Source organism: Saccopteryx bilineata, chromosome 1 (assembly GCF_036850765.1).
Source record: "Saccopteryx bilineata isolate mSacBil1 chromosome 1, mSacBil1_pri_phased_curated, whole genome shotgun sequence".
Lineage (NCBI taxonomy): Eukaryota > Metazoa > Chordata > Mammalia > Chiroptera > Emballonuridae > Saccopteryx > Saccopteryx bilineata.
In genome coordinates, this window is record NC_089490.1 from 215,465,620 (window position 1) to 215,490,155 (window position 24,536).

Genomic DNA, 24,536 nt, shown 5'->3' on the forward strand with positions numbered 1-24,536 from the left:
CTGTTCCTGTGACCACCCAGGCAATACAGCTAACACTCGCGCCAAACCCAGACAAAGAAAGACAAGCGGGGCAGCCATTTTACCAGATCTCCTAGTCAGCGTGCACAGATAGTGGGCGAGAGATTCCTTCCAAAGCCCCGGGAGGGTGCACCCGTGTTACCCCACAGAGAGGGAGAGTCAGAGGCCTTTGTGTGGGCCGAAAGCCTCCGGGCCGCCCCAGCGCCCTGGGAGAGCCGCACACAGGGAGGGAGTGAGAGCTAATTCCAACACTGGAAGTTTTCAGTGCGGGTGGGAGGTTTCACTCAGAGGGCAAGACTCCGGCCTCACATCCTGGTCTGCGCAGACGGAGAGTGGGCAGGAGACTCCTCCCAGCACCTCGGGGGTGGGAGCCCGTGTTGTCCCACAGAGGGGCAGAGTCGGGGGCCTTTGTGTGGGCTGAGGGCGGAGTCTCAGGCCGCCCCAGCGCCTTGGAAAAGCCGCACACGGGGACGGAGCGAGAGCCAATTCCAACGCTGGAACTTTTCAGTGCGGGTGGGGGGTTTCACTCAGAAGGCGAGACTTCTGGTCTAACATCCTGGTCTGCGCACACAGATACTGAACAAGAGTTTCCTCCAAGCGCCCCGGGAGTGGGTGCCAGCCCATGTTACCGGACAGAGTGGCAGAGCCAGAGGTTTCTGAGTGGGCGGAAGCCCCGGCTGATTATGCTAGCAGCTCTGACTGACTGAGCCTTACCCAGAGCCCTGTGCTGAGTGGGAATAGAGTGGGGAGTTGCCAGCTCTTTGAGCCTCTTACTATCCAGGCAGAGGCAACAGCAACCCCATAGCTGGATTATCAGGCTACTAATTGAGGAAGGAAAGACTAGGAGAGAGGCTCCAGGAACATGGACTCTCTCACTGTCGGAGCCTATAAATGCTAATGAGCCTCGACTGCCAACGAGACTGAAGCACAATACATGACATCGCCATAGAGACTTATCAACTGCAAAACTCTACCTGAGCGTGCCAAAGGGGCAGAACCCGGGGTACAGAGTCACCGACCAGGAAGAGGGAGAGAAAAGAAAAAGCAAGAAGATAACCTCTCAAAATCAAGAATAATCTGCAGACTTTATAACCTATCCCATTTTATTATATTTGTTCGTTTGTTTCTCTTATCTTCATCCTTGATTTTTTTTTTCCTCCTCCAATTTGGTCGTTTAACTCTCTACCAGTATTACTATCTCCTCTCCTTGAACTACACTACCCATAAGTGTTACATCTCCCATTATCTTTTCTTTCCTCTTCCTTTCTCTCTATGAGGGTTGCACTCCAAAACCCTTAACTCTCTCTCTCTCTCTCTCCTCTTTTTTCTTCTTTTAGTGGTTCCCTCTTTTTTTTCTCTCTCTCTCTTTCTTTTCTCCCTCTATATTAGTTTCTTCCTTTCTCCTTTACATCTCCTCTCACTCAAACCTCAATAAAGAACAAATTATTTTATCTGGGACTCAAACTTATGTTTGTGGCATTTCGGGGGTTTTTTCCTTCACCTTTATAACTCACTAGCAGTGCTCCCATCCCGGGCTCTCCATTTTATCAAGCTCTTGTTCCACTAAATACAATAGTAATTTTTTAATTTGTCCCCCCATTTTCCTGTTTCCCTCTTACTCCTCTCATCATAACTCTTAGTCAACCAACACCAAAACGCAAATCATTTTATTTTTGATCCAAATTTTTTCATTATTTGCTTTTTGTGGGTCCATACCCCCCATTTTTATTTTTTATTTTATTTTATGTTTTATTATTTTTTTTCTTGCCCCTTTATTACTTTCCCCCAATTCAGGTCTTCCATCACAGGCATTGTTTGTTCTATTAAATACAATATAATTCACAGTTCACCACAAGATTGTCTCAAGAAAGAGGAGAGAGGAGAGGAGAGGAAAAAAGAAGGGGGGGAATAGTTTCCTTTTTAAAAAATTTTATTTTATTTTATTTTTATTTCATTATTAATTTAAAAAAACGTTTTTCAATTTTTGATTTTAACTTTTTATTTTTTATTAAATCTCATTAATACTATCAACAAAACCACCCTTAGATGCCATTAAGGAAGAGAAAATCGAATACATGGATACAAAAGAAAGAGACGTAACACAGATAGATGAGGAAAAATCTATGGAGAAAAAAATTAATATATTGGAAACCTTGGAATTAAATGACAGAATTCAAGATAGAAATCCTAAAAATACTCAGAGATATACAAGAAAACACAGAAAGGCAATTTAGGGAGCTCAGAAAACAACTCAAGGAACACAAAGAGTCTATGTCCAAGGAAATTGAAACTATAAAAACAAATGAAACAGAGATGAAAAACTCAATTCATGAGCTGAAAAACGAGGTAACAAGCTTGGCTAATAGAACAGGCCAGATAGAAGAGAGGATTAGTGAAATAGAAGACAAGCAACTTGAGACACAAAAGAGAGAAGAAGAAAGAGACTCAAAAATTTAAAAAAATGAGATAGCCCTACAAGAATTATCTGACTCCATCAGAAAAAATAACATAAGAATAATAGGTATATCAGAGGGAGAAGAGAGAGAAAATGGAATGGAGAACATACTCAAACAAGTAATAGATGAGAACTTCCCAAGCCTGTGGAAAGAACTAAAGCCTCAAATCCATGAAGCAAACAGAACTTTGAGTTTTCTTAACCCCAACAAACCTACTCCAAGGCACATCATAATGAAATTGGCACAAACCAATGGCAAAGAAAAAATTCTCAAGGCAGCCAGGGAAAAGAAGAATACAACATATAAAGGAAGGCCCATTAGATTATCATCATATTTCTCAGCAGAAACTCTACAAGCTAGAAGAGAGTGGACCCCAATATTTAAAGTCCTGAAAGAGAGGAACTTTCAGCCACAAATACTATACCCATCAAAGCTATCCTTCAAATATGAAGGAGAAATAAAAACATTCACAGATACAGAAAAGATGAGGGAATTTATCATCAGAAAACCCCCCCTCCAGGAATTACTAAAGGGGGTTCTCCAATCAGATACAAAGAACAAAAAAAAATAAAGCCACAAGTAAAAGCTCCAAGAACACAATAAAAACAAATTTAAATTGTGACAACATAAAGAAAGGGGGGAGAGGATGGAGATTAACAGTAGCAAAGGACGATGGAGTGCAAAAGTACTCACAAAATAGTTCGCTACAATGAACAGGGTAGGAACCCTTTTCATTACTTAAAGGTAACCACCATTGAAAAAACCACCACAGAAGCACATGAGATAAAAAAGATAGCAACAGTGGAAAGATGTATGGAATACAACCAAATAAAAACAAAAGATAGAAAAACGAAAGAGAAGGATCAAACAAGACACAAAACTAACAGAAAGCAATTTATAAAATGGCAATAGGGAACTCACAAGTGTCAATAATTACACTAAACGTAAACGGATTAAAGTCACCAATAAAAAGGCACAGAGTAGCAGAATGGATTAAAAAAGAAAATCCAACTGTATGCTGCCTACAGGAAACTCATCTAAGTAACAAGGATAAAAACAAATTCAAAGTGAAAGGCTGGAAAACAATACTCCAAGCAAATAACATAAAAAAAAAAGCAGGTGTAGCAATACTCATATCGGATAATGCTGACTACAAGACAGGAAAAGTACTCAGAGGCAAAAATGGCCATTTCATAATGGCTAAGGGGACACTGAATCAAGAAGACATAACAATTCTTAATATATATGCACCAAACCAAGGAGCACCAAAATATATAAGACAGCTACTTATTGACCTTAAAACAAAAACTGACAAAAATACCATCATACTTGGAGACCTCAATACACCACTGACGGCTCTAGATCGGTCATCCAAACAGAGAATCAACAAAGATATAGTGGCCTTAAACAAAACACTAGAGCACCTGGATTTGATAGACATCTACAGGACATTTCATCCCAAAGTGACTGAGTATACATTTTTCTCCAGTGTACATGGATCATTCTCAAGAATTGACCATATGTTGGGCTACAAAAACAACATCAGCAAATTCAGAAAAATCGAAGTTGTACCAAGCATATTTTCTGATCATAAAGCCTTTAAACAAGAATTCAACTGCAAAAAGGAGGAAAAAAATCCCACAAAAATGTGGAAACTAGCCTGACCTGTGGTGGCGCAGTGGATAAAGCGTCTACCTGGAAATGCTAAGATCGCCAGTTCAAAACCCTGGGCTTGCCTGGTCAAGGCACATATGGGAGTTGATGCTTCCAGCTCCTCCCCCCTTCTCTCTCTCTGTCTCTCTCTCCTCTCTCTCCCTCTCTGTTTCTCCTCTCTAATAATGAATAAATAATTAATTTAAAAAAATACATTTAAAAAAAAATGTGGAAACTAAACAACATACTTTTAAAAAATGAATGGGTCAAAGAAGAAATAAGTGCAGAGATCAAAAGATATATACAGACTAATGAAAATGACAATACGACATATCAGAATCTATGGGATGCAGCAAAAGCAGTGATAAGACGGAAGTTCGTATCACTTCAGGCATATATGAACAAACAAGAGAGAGCCCAAGTGAACCACTTAACTTCACACCTTAAGGAACTAGAAAAAGAAGAACAAAGACAACCAAAAACCAGCAGAAGAAAGGAGATAATAAAAATCAGAGCAGAAATAAATGGAATAGAGAACAATAAAACTATAGAAAAAATTAATAGAACAAAGAGCTGGTTCTTTCAAAAGATCAACAAAATTGACAAACCCTTGGCAAGACTTACCAAGGAAAAAAGAGAAAGAACTCATATAAACAAAATCCAAAATGAAAGAGGAGAAATCACCACGGACACCGTAGATATACAAAGAATTATTGTAGAATACGATGAAAAACTTTATGCCACTAAATTCAACAATCTAGAAGAAATGGATAAATTTCTAGAACAATACAACCTTCCTAGACTGAGTCAAGAAGAAGCAGAAAGCCTAAACAGACCTATTAGTAGAGAAGAAATAGAAAAAACCATTAAAAACCTCTCCAAAAATAAAAGTCCAGGCCCTGACGGCTATACCAGTGAATTTTATCAAACATTCATAGAAGACTTGGTTCCTATTCTACTGAAAGTCTTCCAAAAAATTGAAGAAAAGCAATACTTCCAAATATATTTTATGAGGCCAACATAACCCTCATACCAAAACCAGGCAAGGATGGCACAAAAAAAGAAAACTACAGACCAATATCTCTAATGAATACAGATGCTAAAATACTAAACAAAATACTAGCAAATCGAATACAACATATTAAAAAAATAATACATCATGATCAAGTGGGATTCATCCCAGAACCTCAAGGATACGTAAAACGGTTAATGTAATACACTATATCAACAAAACAAAGAACAAAAACCACATGATCTTATCAATAGACGCAGAAAAGGCTTTTGATAAAATACAACACAATTTTATGTTTAAGACTCTCAACAAAATGGGTATAGAAGGGGAAAATATCTCAACATGATAAAGGCCATATATGATAAACCACTAGCTAACATCATATTAAATGGCACTGAACTGAAGGCTTTCCCCCTTAAATCAGGAACAAGACAGGGTTGTCCACTCTCTCCACTCTTATTCAATGTGGTACTAGAGGTTCTAGCCAGAGCAATCAGACAAAGAAATAAAAGGCATCCATATCGCAAAAGAAGAAGTAACGGTATCACTTTTTGCAGATGATATGATCCTATACATCGAAAACCCCAAAGAATCCACAAAAAGACTACTAGAAACAATAAGCCAATACAGCAAGGTTGCAGGTACAAAATTAACATACAGAAGTCAATAGCCTTTCTATATTTCTACAATGAAACAACTGAGAATGAACTCAAAAGAATAATCCCCTTCACAATTGCAACAAAAAAAATAAAATACTTAGAAATAAACATAACAAAGAATGTAAAGGACTTATATAATGAAAACTATAAACCATTGTTAAGAGAAATCGAGAAAGATATAATGAGATGGAAGAATATACCTTGTTCTTGGTTAGGAAGAATAAATATAACCAAGATGGCTATATTACCCAAAAGTAATATACAAATTTAATGCAATTCCCATCAAAATTCCAATGACATTTTTTAAAGAAATAGAGCAAAAAATCATCAGATTTATATGGAACTATAAAAAACGCCGAATAGACAAAGCAATCCTAATGAAAAAGAATGAAGCTGGGGGCATTACAATACCTGACTTCAAACTCTATTATAGGGCCACGACAATCAAAACAGCATGGTATAGGCAGAAAAATAGACACTCAGACCAATGGAACAGAATAGAAAGTCCAGAAATAAAACCACATATATATAGTCAAATAATTTTTGATAAAGGGGCCAAGAACATACAATGGAGAAAAGAAAGCCTCTTCAATAAATGGTGCTGGGAAAACTGGAAAGCCACATGCAAAAGAATGAAACTGGACTACAGTTTGTCCCCCTGTACTAAAATTAACTCAAAATGGATCAAAGATCTAAACATAATACCTGAAACAATTAAGTACATAGAAGAAGACATAGGTACTCAACTCATGGACCTGGGTTTTAAAGAGCATTTTATGAATTTGACTCCAAAGGCAAGAGAAGTGAAGGCAAAAATTAATGAATGGGACTACATCAGACTAAGAAGTTTTTGCTCAGCAAGAGAAACTGATAACAAAATAAACAGAAAGCCAACTAAATGGGAAATGATATTTCCAAACAGCAGCTCAGATAAGGGCCTAATATCCAAAATATACAAAGAACTCATAAAACTCAACAACAAACAATCCAATAAAAAAATGGGAAGAGGACATGAACAGACACTTCTCCCAGGAGGAAGTACAAATGGCCAACAGATATATGAAAAGATGCTCATCTTCTTTAGTTATTAGAGAAATGCAAATCAAAACTGCAATGAGATACCACCTCACACCTGTTAGATTAGCTATTATTAAGAAGACAGGTAATAGCAAATGTTGGAGAGGATGTGGAGAAAAAGGAACCCTCATACACTGTTGGTGGGAATGTAAAGTAGTACAACCATTATGGAAGAAAGTATGGTGGTTCCTCAAAAAACTGAAAATAGAACTACCTTATGACCCAGCAATCCCTCTACTGGGTATATACCCCAAAAACTCAGAAACACTGATACAGAAAGACACATGCAGCCCCATGTTTATTGCAGCATTGTTCACAGTGGACAGGACATGGAAACAACCCAAAATCCCGTCAATAGATGACTGGATAAAGAAGATGTGGCACATATACACTATGGACTACTACTCAGCCACAAGAAATGATGACATCGGATCATTTACAACAAAATGGTGGGATCTTGATAACATTATACGAAGTGAAATAAGTAAATCAGAAAAAAACAGGAACTGCATTATTCCATACATAGGTGGGACATAAAAGTGAAACTAAGAGACATTGATAAGAGTGTGGTGGTTACAGAGGGAGGGGGGAAAGGGAGAGGGAAAGGGGGAGGAAAGGGGCACAAAGAAAACTAGATAGAAGGTGACAGAGGACAATCTGACTTTGGGTGATGGGTATGCAACATAATTGAAAGACAAGATAACCTGGACTTGTTGATCTTTGAATATATGTAACCTGATTTATTGATGTTGCCCCATTAAAAAAATAAAATTATAATTAAAAAAATTAAATTTCTTTTCAATACTGATGAACAGGAGATGCCAAATCTTTTTCTCCTGCAAACTTCTACCTTCTTTTATTTGATCCAGCTAATAACATTATTTTGTCTTTTATGAAATAGCTCCAGATATACGGAAAAGGTTTATATAGGCGGATGGGGATCCTCAAACCCCTCAGCGAGATCTTCTGAGCATGACTTTTAAGGCACCAAGAGGCAGAAAAGGTCCAATAGAGATCAGGTGAACTACCAGCTTTTAGGATACGCCCTTAAAGGCCCCAAAAGGGTCTCATTAGAATTCTGGGTCCTGCTTCAATAGTGAAAAGGAAGGGCATTGAGCTAAAGCCTGTGTAAGGCTTACATGCCTTTGCTGTGAGGAAAAAGGTAGGCTTCCCCCTTGCTCCTCTAAGGGAGGGTTCAGTCTCTTCCAGCCCTGCTCCAGCCACCTATGACCTAACCTTGCCCAGAATGCTGGGTTTGCCATTCAAGGCTGAAGGTGCCCAGGGCCGTCGGCCCCATCTATGACACTTTGGACGAGCCTAGGGTATTTCTTCCAAGAAGCAGATAAACTAATCTCACTTGCACAAGGGCCACTTAACTATGTCTTGCCTGAATAGTCAGGTTTTTTTTTTTTTTTTATTCTTCCCTCAAAGATCTTTGTTGTGGGCGTTGATAGTCCTATTTTTTGCTGCTTTGTTTAATATAGAGTGTTTCCTTTATTCCTCCTACCTCAATGCCCCACTCATATTTCAGGCTGGGACCTACTCCTAATTTAGAGCTCTCTTTCCCCCTTTGCCAACTTCTATTATGAATCTACCTTTGCCACCCAGCTTAGTGTATCCCAAGGTTCTCTTTACCAAGCCACAGTCGCAGAGCTCCAGGGAAAAGCACCCTGGTCTCATCTCTCCAGGCAGAGGAGAACAGAAGCTCCCTCTCCACACATGCTGCAGATGGCTTTTCCAGTCTACCTGAATCATTACCAGCTAGAAGCAGCGGTCATTGGGACTTGGACGTGAGCTGCAAAGTATAGAATTGTGACAACAATTCCAGTGCCATGAGGACTTTTCTTGGATGTGGACTTTTCCTGGACTCTTGCTCCTTGAGACAGCTCCTAAGAGACTGAACTGGGGTTGGGTTGCACTTGCAGGGATCTGGAATGGTGTTGGTGCCAACTGGGACTTGGTGAATATGTTAAGGACACTACTCTTTTATGGATTCTTGCTGTATTGGCCAAGAGTTTGCTTAAAGGCTTTAATCACTGTAAAAAAAAAAAAAAAAAAAAAAAAAATAGAAGACTGGATAAAGAAGATGTGGCACATGTACACCATGGTATGCTACTCAGCCATAAGAAATGATGTCATCGGATCATTTACAACAAAATGGTGGGATATTGATAACATTATACAGAGTGAAATAAGTAAATCAGAAAAAAACAAGAACTGCAGGACTCCATACATTGGTGGGACATAAAAAAATGAGACTAAGAGGCCTGACCTGTGGTGGCGCAGTGGATAAAGTGTCGACCTGGAAATGCTGAGGTCGCCGGTTTGAAACCCTGGGCCTGCCTGGTCAAGGCACATATGGGAGTTGATGCTTCCTGCTCCTCCCCCTTCTCTCTCTCTGTTTCTCTCTCTCTCCCTCTCTCTCTCCTTTCTAAAATGAATAAATAAAATAAAAAAAATTAAAAAAAAATGAGACTAAGAGACATGGACTAGAGTGTGGTGGTTATGAGGGGGGGGAGGGAAGGGGGGAGGGAAGGAGGGAGAGGGGGAGGGGCACAAAGAAAACTAGATAGAAGGTGACAGAGGACAATCTGACTTTGGGTGATGGGTATACAACATAATTCAATGACAAGATAACCTGGACATGTTTTCTTTGAATATATGTACCCTGATTTATTGATGTCACCCCATTAAAATTAATAAAAATTTATTTATAATAAAAAAAAAGACAGTAAAAACAGTGAATAAACGGACAACAAATTAGGTTCTTTTTATAAAATAAAACAGAAGAGCACAGCCCTGGTAGCTCAGTCAAGTAGCGTGTCCTTCCAACACAATAAAGGTGCTAGTTTAATTCCAAGTCAGGGCACATACAAGAATCAACCAATAATGCATAAATAAGTAGAATGACAAATCAATCTCTCTATTCCTTCCTTTCTCTTTAGAATCAATCAAAAAATATTTAAAGGGAAGGAGAATATCTTTTATTTATTTATTTATTTTTTTTTTACAGAGACAGAGAGAGAGAGCCAGAGAGAGGGAAGACAGGGACAGACAGACAGGAACGAAGAGATGAGAAGCATCAATCATTCGTTTTTCACTTCACATTGCAACACCTTAGTTATTCATGGATTGCTTTCGCATATGTGACTTGACCGTGGGCCTTTTGCAGACCAAGTAACCCCTTGCTCAAGCCAGAGTGAAATAAGTAAATCAGAAAAAAACAAGAACTGCATGATTCCATGTATGGGTTGGTCATAAAAACAAGACTAAGAGACATGGACATGAGTGTGGTGGTTGGGGGGGGGAAGGAGGGAGAGGGGGAATGGGAGGGGAGGGGCACAAAGAAAATTAGATAGAAGGTGACGGAGGACAATCTGACTTTGGGTGATGGGTATACAACATAATTGAACAAGATAACCTGGACATGTTTTCTTTGAATATATGTACCCTGATTTATTCATGTCACCCCATTAAAATTAATAACAATTTATTTATAATAATAATAAAAAAAAGGAAATCCTGTCATGTAACCTCTGTGGACCTTTGAGAGAATGATGAGGATTATAAAACATAATATATGCAAAAGTGAAACGAAATCAGAGAGAGAAAAACAAATATTGCTAAACATCATTCATATGTGGATGCTAAACAAAGAAACCAAGCTCATAAATAAAAGAAAGAGAATGATGGTTGCTAGAAGGTGGGGTGGTTGATGAAGAGGGTCAAAAGAGATAAACTTACAGTTACAAATAAGTCATTAGGATGTAATTTATAGCATGCTGACTAGTCAATGATTCTGTATCGCACATTTGAAATTTGCTAACAATACATCTTAAAATTTCGTGTCAAAAGAAAAACAAAAAACTCTTTGTAACTATGTGTGGTGGATGTTAACTACATTTACTGTGATGAACAGTTTGAGATATATAAAAAAACAGAATCATTATGTTGTACACCTGAAACTAATAAGTCAGTTATACCTCAAATAAAGTAAAATGTATATGGTCTTTACAGTGATAACAAAATAAACTTGTTCAGAGAAAAGACTATTAACCCCCCACAATTCTTTTTTTTTTTTTTTCTGAAGCTGGAAACGGGGAGAGACAGTGAGACAGACTCCGCATGCGCCTGACCGGGATCCACCCGGCACACCCACCAGGGGCAACGCTCTGCCCACCAGGGGGCGATGCGCTGCCCCTCCGGGGTGTCCCTCTGCAGCAACCAGAGCCACTCTAGCGCCTGGGGCAGAGGCCAAGGAGCCATCCCCAGCGCCCGGGCCATCTTTGCTCCAATGGAGCTTTGGCTGCGGGAGGGGAAGAGAGAGACAGAGAGGAAGGAGGGGGGGGGTGGAGAAGCAAATGGGCACTTCTCCTATGTGCCCTGGCCGGGAATCGAACCCGGGTCCCCCGCACACCAGGCCGACGCTCTACCACTGAGCCAACCGGCCAGGGCGCCCCACAATTCTTAAAAGAGGGAAAGAAACTCCAGAAAATTAACAAAATTTTCATTAACTGACTACAGTAAAAAAATAAATGGTATGACATTTTAATTTAATACTCAAGTGATATAAGTATTTTTTCGTGTAAACTCATTAAAAATAAATTTATATCAAATATTGTAAAGCTATAAAATATATAAGGGAATAATTAATAAACATATAAATAGAGCATGGGAGAGTATGTGTTCTGAATATCCAGAGAGCACAATGCTTCAATTATATAGGTTGTGAGACTATCAGAGTTTTGGTTCTGCCATTACTGGTGGCAAGACCTTGGTCGAATTACTGTACCTCCTTCAGTTTCCTCTTCTATAAAGAGCAGTCATGAGGATTAAGAAGATACTAAAGGCCCGGGCCAGTTAGCTCAGTGGACAGAGCATTGGACCAGTATATGAATGTCCTGGGTTCAATTCCTGGTCAGGGCACACAAGGGAAGTGACTATGTGCTTCTCTTCCCCTCTCACTTCCCCCCTCCCCCACCACAGCCAGTGGCTCAACTGGTTTGAGCACTGGCTGCAGGCATTGAGGACAGCTCAATTTATTTGAGCATCAGCCCTAGACGGGTTGCCAGGTGGATCCTGGTTGGGGTGCGTGCAGGAGTCTATCTCCCCTGCTTTAACTTAAAAAAAAGAAAAAAAAAAGATAAATCTGCTAAATAAATGGTGGCTAACATCATATAAGTACACGTTTTTTGTCCTTTTGTCCCAACAAGTGATAAACTAGTGCAAGTAATGTTAAAGATGGCACCTAAATACACACATCTATCTAAAACCTTCAAAATGTACAGCTTCATAAATAAAGGATTTTTCTTGCATCTACAAATGTTTCTTCAATTCTGTTAGTATCACTTTGAGTTTACCCAGCCAGGCCAATGTCCAGTTTCAGACATTCAAAAGGTCCAGACAGCAGACAGTAGCTACCCACACATTCCCTTTACCTTGGTCACTAATAGAAAGTAAAGCATCACTTATTTCACTGGCCAATGAGGAAAAGTGAATGCAAAAAAAAAGAAATCTTTCTGCATGTATCAACATGTTCATCCCTTGTGATTGCTCGATGACTTCCCCCCGCCAAATTTCATTTGCTAGTAGTTACTTTAAAGAATTATAAGCTCTGAGGGCTTTGTTTTGTTTTTCTCTTTTCACATCATCATAGAACTTATACCACAATCTTAATGATGTAGATGAATTACATCAACTATTAACTCTGAAAAATCTATCATGTTAGTCAGTGATACATGGTGAGACCAAAACTGACAAGTAAATAAAGAGCAACCAATGCTTCTTTGATGTTCATTCAGTTTCTGAACAGTTACATTTCACTGTTATATCAGGTTTTATTGAGCATTAAATCTACTCTTTTCTAATAATCTATTCAGAGAGAAATACATATTTATTAACTCGGTAACAAAATAGTCAATGAATTAAAAAGAAATGACCAAGTATAATCATTAACATTTTTCCCAATGAAGCACTGGAGTTAATAATGAATAAATAAATAAATTACCTTTAGTGGGCCCTTTATGTGGTCATCCTGAACTTCCACTGTTGAAGAATCATGCCTAAATGTTACCTAAAAATTATATATTTAATTAGCCAGATGTATACACACACACCGAATCAAGCAACACAAGCTCATCAATGCACAAATTCTTTTTTTTTTTTTTTTAAGAGACAGAGAGAGGAATAGACAGGAACAGACAGACAGGAACGAAGAGATGAGAAGCATCAATCATTAGTTTTTCATTGCACGTTGCAACACCTTAGTTGTTCACTGATTGCTTTCTCATATGTGCCTTGACCGTGGGCCTTCAGCAGACCAAGTAACCCCTTGCTCGAGCCAGCGAGCTTGGGCTCAAGCTAGTGAGCTTTTGCTCAAACCAGATGAGCCCACGCTCAAGCTGGTGACCTCAGGGTCTCGAACCTGGGTCTTCCGCATCCCAGTCTGATGCTCTATCCACTGTGCCACCACCTGGTCTGGCCACAAATTTATTTTTATTATGAGTAATCCAAACAAACAACTCTGCCTACTTTATATAAAATCTCAATCCCTAAATAAATTAACTAAAAATTTTATTAAACAACTCCGCAGATTAAATTACTTGATGTTTCACATACCATACTTTGTTCAAGACTACTAGTTATTAGTTTAGTAGCACCATTTCTTTTCCTACAATATGAGGAAAAAAGAGGTGGAGATCTAAAGCTATTAGGTGCTACAGTTGACCCTTGAACAACATGGGGGTTAGAGGCGCAAACCCCCAACCCCAAAGCTGAAAACAGACATATAACTTTTGAGTTGCACAAAACTTAACTCTTAATTGCCTACTAATGACCAGAAGCTTTATCGATAACATAAAGAGTCGATTAACACAAATTTTGCATGTTATATACCGTATTACATTATGTTGTATATTATATACTGTATTCTTACAATAAAGGAGGCTACTAGAACAAAATGTTAAGAAAATCATTAGCTTGACCAGGCGGTGGTGCAGTGGATAGAGTTGGACTGGGATGCAGAGGACTCAGGTTTGAGACCCCGAGGTCGCCAGCTTGAGCGCGGGCTCATCTGGTTTGAGCAAGGCTCACCAGCTTGGACCCAAGGTCGCTGGCTCGATCAAGGGGTTACTCTGGTCTGCTGAAGGCCCATGGTCAAGGTACATATGAAAAAGCAATCAATGAACAACTAAGGTGTCGCAATGAAAAACTGATGATTGGTGCTTCTCATCTCTCTCCGTTCCTGTCTGTCTGTCCCTATCTTTCCCTCTCTCTGACTCTCTCTCCGTCTGTTAAAAAAAAAAAAAAAATCATCAAAACAGAAAATACATTTACAGTATTTATTGAAAAAAATCTGCATATAAGTAGACCCGTAGAATTCAAATCCATGTTTTTCAAGGGTCAAATATATACCATTTTGTGAAGGCCTAGCTTAATAATAAGCGGTAGCAACAAATGGTTAATGAGAGCTGAGTATCAATCTCAAGCATCAAATGTATCATTGTCGCAACAACCTTATTAGATAGGAATGACTGTTCCCATTTTATTGATAAGAAAATTAGGGAACAAAAAGTGCAAGTAATTGGTCCAAGATCCCAGAACTAGTAAATGGTAGAGATAAAATTCAAATTTAGACAGTCTAGCTCCAGAACTTTACCATACTATACCAGCATAGAAACCAGATGTGAAGGTTCAAATTTAAGTATTTAATTAGTTGGTGAAAAACAAGATAGCTTCCAGTATTCAACACTATACTTCCCTACACAAGCAAGAGTTCGCCCAGGGAATGTACCATTAACATGGTCTTATCCAATGTGTGCGGTAATCAATCTAGGCAACAGGCTCACATAACAGCCACGAAAAGAGATGTCCTACACTCACAGTACCCCAGGCATTTTTGTCTCATAAAAGCATTATGCCACTTTATTTAAAGTATGTGTGTAGGAAACTGTGCCATTCACTTAGATTAAGGATAGAGACTGGGTCTTAACACCAGATCGAGTTTCAATACCTTATATAGTGCTTAATACATAGTAAATACTCAACAAATGAAAACTGAAGGTGAAAAAGTTTATCAATAAATTGTTGCAAAATTTACTAACTTTGAATCATAAACAGATTTTGGAGCACCAGTGTATGAAGTTAGAACAGGAAATGCCACTGCAAGGGCATTGTAGAGTACCGGCACACTCCAATCACAAAAGAGCTCACAGGCACCAAGCACGTGAAAATGACGGAAAGGTGGTGTCAAGACTAGCATCCTACAAATTTACAGCTGAAAGCCCTATCGCCATGTTCTGAACTAGGGGGTATAAACTAGAATAATCCAGGAAGCTTTTTAAATACACCCATGCATAAGGAAGGAACATGGGCATGAAAAAAGCTCGAGAAGAGAATGATTCCAATGGCAGTACAGAACCTCTATAAACTGTTTACTGGTGATATTTAAAGCCATGCTTGATATGGTATCTACTAATGGATTATAAATCCCTTGAGGACAGAGATTAAGTCATCTTCCTATCCCTACCCTCCCCACTTAACAGTGTCCTACACAGTTTCCACTCAAAATAAATATCTACCTTCAACTATTTCATTTTCCCCATCTTTTTCAATATTGCTAATATATTAAAAAGTAAACAATTATATTTCTTTTTATGTATTATCTGAGATAAAACACAAGTATTTTAGAAAGATTTTTCAATAAAGGTAGAGGATAAGGAATCAACAACTAGATCTACCACAGTTCATAGTTATAAGACACCATCAACTATAAATCACACCTCAATTCAATAGTTAAAATGGAAGGATGGGTGTCAAAATTAATACTATGATGATTCCCATTCTGCCACTAATTTGCTATAATGGCCCTGGAGAACTAAACTCACTAACCCTGTATGAGCTTCATTTTTCATACAATAAAATAAAGGAACTAAACCACATGACTTCTAAGGCAATTTCCAGCTCTAAAAGGCTAACTATAATACAAATAATACCAAGTCTGTAGTAAAGTGGCATTCAAAATACCAAATGTACTCATCTAAACTCATTCCATCTGGAATCACAAATAATGCTTTTTTCTTTCCCAGGTATTTTTAAAACCATACTTCCAAGAAACTAAACATATTGCATAAAAAATTATTAAATATATTCACTAAAGTTTAAATATCAAACACTGAACACAAGTTATAAAACTTATGTATACTATACCTTGACTTTGACAAGTCTTTTTGCTGTCTTGATCTTGGCTTCACAAAAGGCTCCTCTGTATTTAGCACTAACATCAGTGCCCACTGTCAAATAGGGAGGCTCATCAATGGCCTAAAAATGCAAACAAATTAGATATAAACTCTCTAATTCTTTCTCTCAATCAGATTTCAGAATGGTAGGTCTAATCCTGTTATAGCTTGAGAAGTTGTAATAGTTGAATATGTATTTATTAACAAGAACGATCTAAAAAAAACTTAATAGGTAAAATATGTCTCATAAAATCTATTTAAATATACTAAGTGCACATCATATAAAATATAAAGGCATCTTTTTCTCTATATAAAATATATATTACCCATAATATAAATTAGCTTAATCACAAGTCTACACAATCCCTGCCACCTTCTTCTATCCATCATTCATTCAAATATATATTTACTATATGACCATAAGAAGGCAAATTCTTAAAGCTCAAAGTCAGAGAAAATTTCTTTTAACAGGCTCTATCACCCTGGCCGGTTGGCTCAGTGGTAGAGAGAGCATTGGCCTGGCGTGTGGAAGTCTCTGGTTGGATTCCTGGCCAGGACACACAGCAGAAGCACTCATCTGCTTCTCCACCCTTCCCCCTCTCCTCTCTGTCTGTCTCTCTCTTCCCCTCCCGCAGCCAAGGCTCCATGGGAGCAGGGTTGGCCCGGGCGCTGGGGATGGCTCTATGGTCTCCTCCTCAGGTGCTAGAATGGCTCTGGTTGCAGCCAAGCATCGCCTCCTGGTGGATCCCGGTAGGGCACATGTGGGAGTCTGTCTGCCCCCGCCCGCGCCCCCCCCCCTCTCTTGATGAGGCGGGGAATTGGCTCTATCTTCACAGGCATCCAAATTCTTAATTAGAATGGCATAAAAGAGGCAGAAGGAATTACAAGTATTCATACTACAAAATCTATCTGGGAAGACTCAAATAAAACTTAGCCAAAATGCCTCAAATGCTTTGGGGTATAGGTTCACAGTTTATTCATCCTTCTACATTAAATAATATTTTAAGTTTCCCCACTTGTGATTTAGTTTTAATAGCCCTAATGTAGCTGCTCTAACTTTTTACAATCAGGTATATTTCTGCATTAGATCTAAATTTCTAAGGGGTTCTGCTTATATTAAGCAATTCCATAGCTAAAGAAAGATTATGTGAGTTTATTCCTAAGTGTTTTACAAGAAATACTAGTATCCCAAGAAGCTCCACCAAAAAGAAAAGAAGTTTGGAAAAGTTGGCTTATTGAATGAATTCCTACTCTGCCTCATCATTTGCCGATCTATTTGTCCAAAGAAGTTTTTTTTTCCCTATTAACATCTATTATCATCCTTAAATTCCATAAAATATAATGTAGAAAATACTGTTATACAGCAGTAAAACATGAAAATATCAAATTTCAGTTGGATCTTAAGATAAATTCACCTCTAATAGTTGTGGCTAACATCTTAGGGGAGAAAAAACCCCCACTCATGTTATATAAACAAAAGTGCCCATAATTATATCAATATTTTCATCTTTTTTTTTGAGTCATCTTTTTTTTTTTTTTAAAGATTTTATTTATTCATTGGGGGGGTGGAGCAGAAAACATCAGCTCCCATATGTGCCTTGACCAGGCAAGCCAGGGTGTCAAACTGGTGACCTCAGCGTTCAAGGTTGACGCTTTATCTACTGTGCCACCACAGGTCAGGCACCCCCCCCCCTTTTTTTTTTTTTAGAGGGGGGGGGAGAGACAGAGAGAGAGAGAGAAAGGAGAGAGAAGCAGGGAGGAGCAGGAAGCCCAACTCCCATATGTGCCTTGACCGGGCAAGCTCAGGGCTTTGAACCGGAAACCTTAGTGTTCCAGGTCGACGCTTTATCCACTGCGCCACCACAGGTCAGGCAAGGCACCTTTTTTAAAGGTGGAAAGCCATCACATAAACCAAGACAAGGGCTCTACACGTAAAACTGTCAGGCCGATTTCCTTAACAGCCATTCTATGCCTTTCATGCAAAGAATAAAGAAACTCAAAACCTATCATATATATGATTTTAAAATCTATTTAGGAAAATGCCTATATTTCAATCCTTTTATGCCATAACAGAAGTGTCCTCTCAAAAAGATATTTTTCTATTATTTCTGCATTACTACTTTCATGAAGTTAATAATAAATGCTTTTCTACTTGACCTACCTGCCTCAGCCTTCCTAAAATATCACTTACCTTGGTGAAAATTTAATTAAAATCCAGAGAGGCTGGTAGCTTTATTTTAGTAGAGTATGAAAGAGACTCACAGCATTTCACCCAGAAATTTTAAGAAAAAATTTAAAAGATATGAAAAGTGCACATGGTGGGGCAATCTTCATGACTATGGGCTCATTAATGTCCACAATTTGCAAACTCTCCCATTAACACATTTTGTACCTTATAAACTAGTAAAATTTTATTTTCATAGATAAATATTATAATTAAAACTAATGAAAACTGATGTGAAACCACAAATTGTAAAATGTACATGAGAACAAAGTATCAACCAAAAGTTGCACACCTGTGTCGTCGACTCAGGAACAAATAAACTTTTAGATAAGTTTATTATAAAGAATTGTGAATAAAAAGTGAAATAAAATAGTAATATATTTAGACAAGTACACAGAAACCCATTTACATGTTCTTATTTATATTCCTATTAAACACTGGCAACATTCCGACTACAGTATAGCAAACTATAAGTATGCTTTAAAATTATTTTCTTCATTTTATTGATTTTAGAGAGAGGGAGCGGAGGGAGCGGAGGGGGGGGGGAGAGAGAGAGAGAGAGAGAAACATCAATCTATTCCTGTATGTGCCCTGACCTGCAATTGAACAGGCAACCTCTGTACTTCAGGACAATATTAACCAACTGAGCAATCTGGCCAGGCTATAAGTATGCTTACTAAGCAGATTTATCCAACTCCAATTTGAAAGGGGGTTTTCCCCCTCTGAAACAAACCCGTCCCAAATCCTTACAAACATAAGAGAGTCCATGTTGAGAGAAATGAGCAGTAATTACCTCAAATATTGCAGGGGGGTAGTATAAATTAGTATTCTGGAGAGTAATATTTTCCTTCTTCCTGTCTCCAAAAAAACCTTTTTTATTCTTTTTTTTTTTAAAGGGTTCCTTTTTTGTTTAATTATTTGCAATTAGCATGTATCCTTTGCTTTTTAAAATGCCTTTTAAGGCAGTGGCGCAGTGGATAGAGCGTTAGACTGGGATGTGGAAGGACCCAGGTTCGAGACCCCGAGGTTGCCAGCTTGAGCGCGGGCTCATCTGGCGTGAGCAAAGGCTCACCAGCTTGGACCCAGGGTCGCTGGCTCCAGCAAGGGGTTACTCAGTCTGCTGAAGGCTCACGGTCAAGGCACATATGAGAAAGCAATCAGTGAACAACTAAGAAGTTGCAACGCGCAACGAAAAACTAATGATTGATGCTTCTCATCTGTCTCCATTCCTGTCTGTCTGTCCCTGTCTATGCCTCTGACTCTCTCTCTCTCTCTGTCTCTGTAAAAAAAATAAAATAAAAAAATAAATAAATAAAATGCCCTTTTTTAAAAAAAAATTATTTTGGGGGGGTATTTTTTTTTCTGAAGCTGGAAACGGGGGGGGGGGCAGTCAGACAGACTCCCGCATGTGCTTGACCGGGATCCACCTAGCATGCCCACCAGGGGGCGATGCTCTACCCATCTGGCCGTCACTCTGTTGCGAACAGAGCTATTCTAGCACCTGAGGCAGAGGCCATGGAGCCAACCTCAGTGCCCAGGCCATCTTTGCTCCAATGGAGCCTCGGCTGCGGGAAGGGAAGAGAGAGACAAAGAGGAAGGAGAGGGGGAGGGGTGGAGAAGCAGATGGGTGCTTCTCCTGTGTGCCCTGGCCGGGTATCGAACCCAGGACTCCTGCACACCAGGCCGACGCTCTACCACTGAACCAATCGGCCAGGGTCAATAAAATGCCTTTTAAGGAACATTTTGAACATATATATAAGAAGATAGAACTATATATATATTTTTAGAGTGACAGAGACAGGAAGGGAGAGAGATGAGAAGCATCAACTCGTAGTAGTGTCACTTTACTTGTTCACTCTCATACATGCCTTGGGCAGGGGGGCGCAAGCCGAGCCAGTGACCCCTTGCTCAAGCCAGTGACCATGGGGTTCAAGCCAGAGACCTTTGGATTTTGAAACGGGACCTCAGTATATCAGGTGGAAGCTCTATTCACTGTGCCACCACCAGTCAGGCAGAACTACTGAGGTATTAATAAATCCCCATATACTCATCATCTGATTCCCACAATAATTAACTGAGATAAATTGTACGTCTATCCATTCCTTAAAAAACAAACAAAACCTCATTATTTTAAAGGGCACCCCAGACCATTATATCTTATATTACTTCATCAGAACAAAAAACGTATAATCTGTAGCAACTGAGATTATGGGTCATTCTGAATTTTCTTACTAATACTTCTCAGTATTCTCCAATGTATTTGGAATGACTATATTAATGAGTCAGTATACTATAGTAATTAAGAGCACAGGCCCTTGGCCTGGCATGTGGTGGCGCAGTGGATAAAGCATTGACCTGGAATGCTAAGGTCACTGGTTTGAAACCCTGGGTCAAGGCACATATGGAAGTTGATGCTTCCTGCTTCTCCTGCCTTCTCTCTCTCTTTCTCTCTCTATCCTATCTAAAATGAATAAATAAAATTTAAAAACTTTTTTTAAAAAAAGCACAGGCTCTCTTTTTTTTTATTAATTAATTTAATTTTACAGTGACAGAGAGAGAGACAGGGACAGACAGACAGGAACGAAGAGAGACGAGAAGCATTAATCATCAGTCTTTCATTGTGTCACCCTACCTGTTCACCGACCGCTCTCTCATATGTGCCTTGACTGTGGGCCTTCAGCAGACCGAGTAACCCCCTGCTTGAGGTGAGCCCTGCTCAAACCAGATGAGCCCGCGCCCAAGCCGGGGACCTCGGGTCTCGAACCTGGGTCCGCCACATCCCAGTCCGACGCTCCATCCACTGCGCCACCGCCCAGCCAGGCAGCACAGGCTCTTGAATTAGATGTTTTGGTTCAAATCTACCACCTAGTAGGTAGGTGACCTTGGCCTAGGACCTACCTCTGTGCCTCAGGATATAATAATAGTGATCTCACAGAAATAAGGATTAAAATTTTATGTTAAAAGAGTAGGGCCCAGCATATAGTGTAAAAAAAAAAGGTCAATTACTATTACTTAGAATCTAGGGCAGTAGTTCTCAAACTTTTTGAAGTCAGGGCACATTTAAAATTCTACAAATAATTGTAGGCATGCTATATACAAATTTCTGAGAAATATATTATAATAATTAAAGAATTATTAAAGAAAAATATAAGGTCTAAGCATGCTTTTATGGTAATTAAACAAAAAAATACGACAAAATTAAATTTATTCTGACATTAAAAAACATTTTTATGTTTTACATTTTTTGAGTTATGCTTTTGAGAATTCGTAAAGAGGGGTTAAAATATAAAAAAGTTATCTTCATATATATATATATATAGAGAGAGAGAGAGAGAGATACATTCTTAGTAAGATTAAGAAATTCGGCAGGTATTCCTGCAAATGTGTTAACTTTTTCATTCTTATGTTTATGAGAAACATGAACCTGATGTGTCCTAGCAATTTCTTCAATGTTTGGGCATATATTTGAAAGGCAGCTTAACAGCCTTTTGCAACATAATCAGGCAAGTGAGGTGGGGGGTTGGGCAGACTGTCAAGCTTACAGCCAATTCCCCACACCTCTGCCCCCCCAAAATCTAATCCCCCTGGCGCACACTTTGAGAACCACTGATCTAGGGGGGTACTGGGAGTTAAAAAAAAAAAGTTTAAGTCTTTAACAAAAAAAGATCCTGCATAAACAGCAGATGTCAGTATAACTGTGTTACAAATAAGGGGTGTTTAACTATTATCCCTCTCATTTGAATTCAGAAATAATCATGTTATATCATAGCAAGAGGTTAAGTGCTGGTGGCAATGCTCCTTAAGGAATTGTACCACAACCTTTTAGAGTGGCAGAAAGACAACCAAGACTATATATCTATCCTGAAGCTACTGTGCTTAGTTACAATGGGGAGACACACAAAGAAGAGCAAGCTGATTAACTAAGGGTCTCCTGACCAACACCCACCCTGCCAGGTATCCATGTATACAACCAAAAACAAAACAAGAAACCTCTTACTTTATCTTTTTGCTCTGCTTCTCTGATTTTATTCAATAATATAAACCATCTCAGAAGCTAAAATAAAATGTTTTATGTAGCACCTCTATGCCAAAAGGAAATTAAACTACTAATTACCATCCCTTTGTTTAGCAAACAGAGCAGTTTTCCAGTTGTCAAGGAAACAGCTACCTCACAGTTATCAGCATTGCTTAAACAATTATTTTTTTCTTCAATCTACCAAATGCCCTCACTGGCACCTAAAAACCCTTGAATTCCATGGGAACACTAAAAAGCATAAGCGATTTAAAAATAAGCTGTTGGTGAATACTAATTCTTAAAAAAGCCAAAATGCCAGGGAAACATGTAATAAGTGCCCAATGAATCAACAATAACCTCTATTGCCCTGGGTTGCAATACACCAATAAATACATGAAATGTTTTAGGAGAAGAGCTGAATTTATTCTCCAAATGGCTGACTAATGTTAACATTTCCTAGGAAGTATTCAGTTATTCAAGATCTATTTTTTAGCCTGACCAGGCTGTGGTGCAGTGAATAGAGTGTCGGACTGGGATGCAGAGGACCCAGGTTCGAGATCCCAAGGTCGCCGGCTTGAGTGCGGGCTCATCTGATTTGAGCAAAGCTCACCAGCTTGGACCCAAGGTCACTGGCTCGAGCGAGGGGTTACTCGGTCTGCTGAAGGTCCATGGTCAAGGCACATGAGAAAGCAATCAATGAACTAATATGTCGCAACGAAAAACTGATGATTGATGCTTCTCATCTCTCTCCATTCCTGTCTGTCCCTATCTATCCCTCTCTCTGTCTCTGGTAAAAAAAAAAAAAAAGATCTATTTTTTAAAAAGCAAAATATGCTAGATGACATTGAAGATAGTGTCTTAAAAAGAGTAAGCGTTCACACTGATTACTAGGCAGTGCCAATACAGTCAGGAAAATGAGAAAACAAAAGTACTAAATTTGATGCTAAAATCTCCAGTAAATAAATGTACTTAAACACAAATCTATAAAGACAACCTTTTTGTATATGACAATTTCAAAGAGTAGCATTAAAACCATAATTCCTATACATGAATGAATGAAAAATACTGACACCTATATACCAAAGAGTGTGTCATTTAAAAACTAAGCTTAAGTCCTGGCTAGGTAGCTCAGTTGGTTAGAACTACCAATACGCCAAGGTTGCGAGTTTGGCTCCAATCAGGACACATATAAGAATCAACCAATGAATGTATAAATAAGTAGAACAACAAATTTATGTTTCTCTCTAAAAATCAATGAATAAAATTAAAAAAATAAAAACTAAACTTAAAATGCAAAAAAAAATATTTTTTTTTTTGTATTTTTCTGAAGCTGGAAACGGGGAGAGACAGTCAGACAGACTCCCGCATGAGCCCGACCAGGATCCACCCAGCACGCCCACCAGGGGCGATGCTCTGCCCACCAGGGGGCGATGCTCTGCCCCTCCGGGGCGTCGCTCTGCCGTGACCAGAGCCACTCTAGCGCCTGAGGCAGAGGCCAAGGAGCCATCCCCAGCGCCCGGGCCATCTTTGCTCCAATGGAGCCTTGGCTGCGGGACGGGAAGAGAGAGACAGAGAGGAAGGAGGGGGGGAGTGGAGAAGCAAATGGGCGCTTCTCCTATGTGCCCTGGCCGGGAATCGAACCCGGGTCCCCCGCACGCCAGGCCGACGCTCTACCACTGAGCCAACCGGCCAGGGCTGCAAAAATTTTTAGGACATACAAAAAAAGAAAATATTGAGGCAATAAACTATATAATCTAATTTTCCTCTTTTCCTTTTCATGGGTTACCAAGGGTAGTAAGGGGTAGGGCTGGGGAGGTACAGAAGGTAAGGGGGCAGATAATGAGTATACACAGCATTGAAAAGTTTAGGGGACCCACATGAAACATAGTCCCTGTGGTGGAGGGCATGATGAAAGTTGAATAGAGACAAAGAGAAATGTACAGCATGATTGGAAGATTTGTCACATTGACCAAATAAGTAAACTGACAGATTAAGTGAAGACACTGAGGCCTGACTAGTGGTTGCATAGTGTTAAGCCTCTATACGGAACCCTGTGGCTGTCAATTCGAAACTCTAAGGTCGCTGGCTAGGGTTGGCTGCTCAGCTTGAGCACAAGGTCGCTGGTTGAGTAAGGGGACGTTAACTCAGCTTGAGCTGGAGGTCCTATCCCCAGTCAAGGCACATAT

The 24,536-nt window shown here is 39.2% G+C and overlaps 1 protein-coding gene across 5 annotated transcripts in view; it reads right to left on the reverse strand.

Annotated features, from left to right (window-relative positions):
* Positions 1-24,536, reverse strand: part of ARID4B (AT-rich interaction domain 4B) — a 183,539-nt gene that overhangs the window by 108,370 nt on the left and 50,633 nt on the right. For all 5 annotated transcript variants that reach the window (XM_066235575.1, XM_066235566.1, XM_066235546.1 and 2 more), the window contains exons 3-4: positions 16,083-16,193; positions 12,883-12,948 (exon numbers count right to left, since the gene is read on the reverse strand). In XM_066235575.1, coding sequence (XP_066091672.1) covers positions 12,883-12,948; positions 16,083-16,193 — 177 coding nt within the window. The remainder of the gene's footprint in view (positions 1-12,882; positions 12,949-16,082; positions 16,194-24,536) is intronic.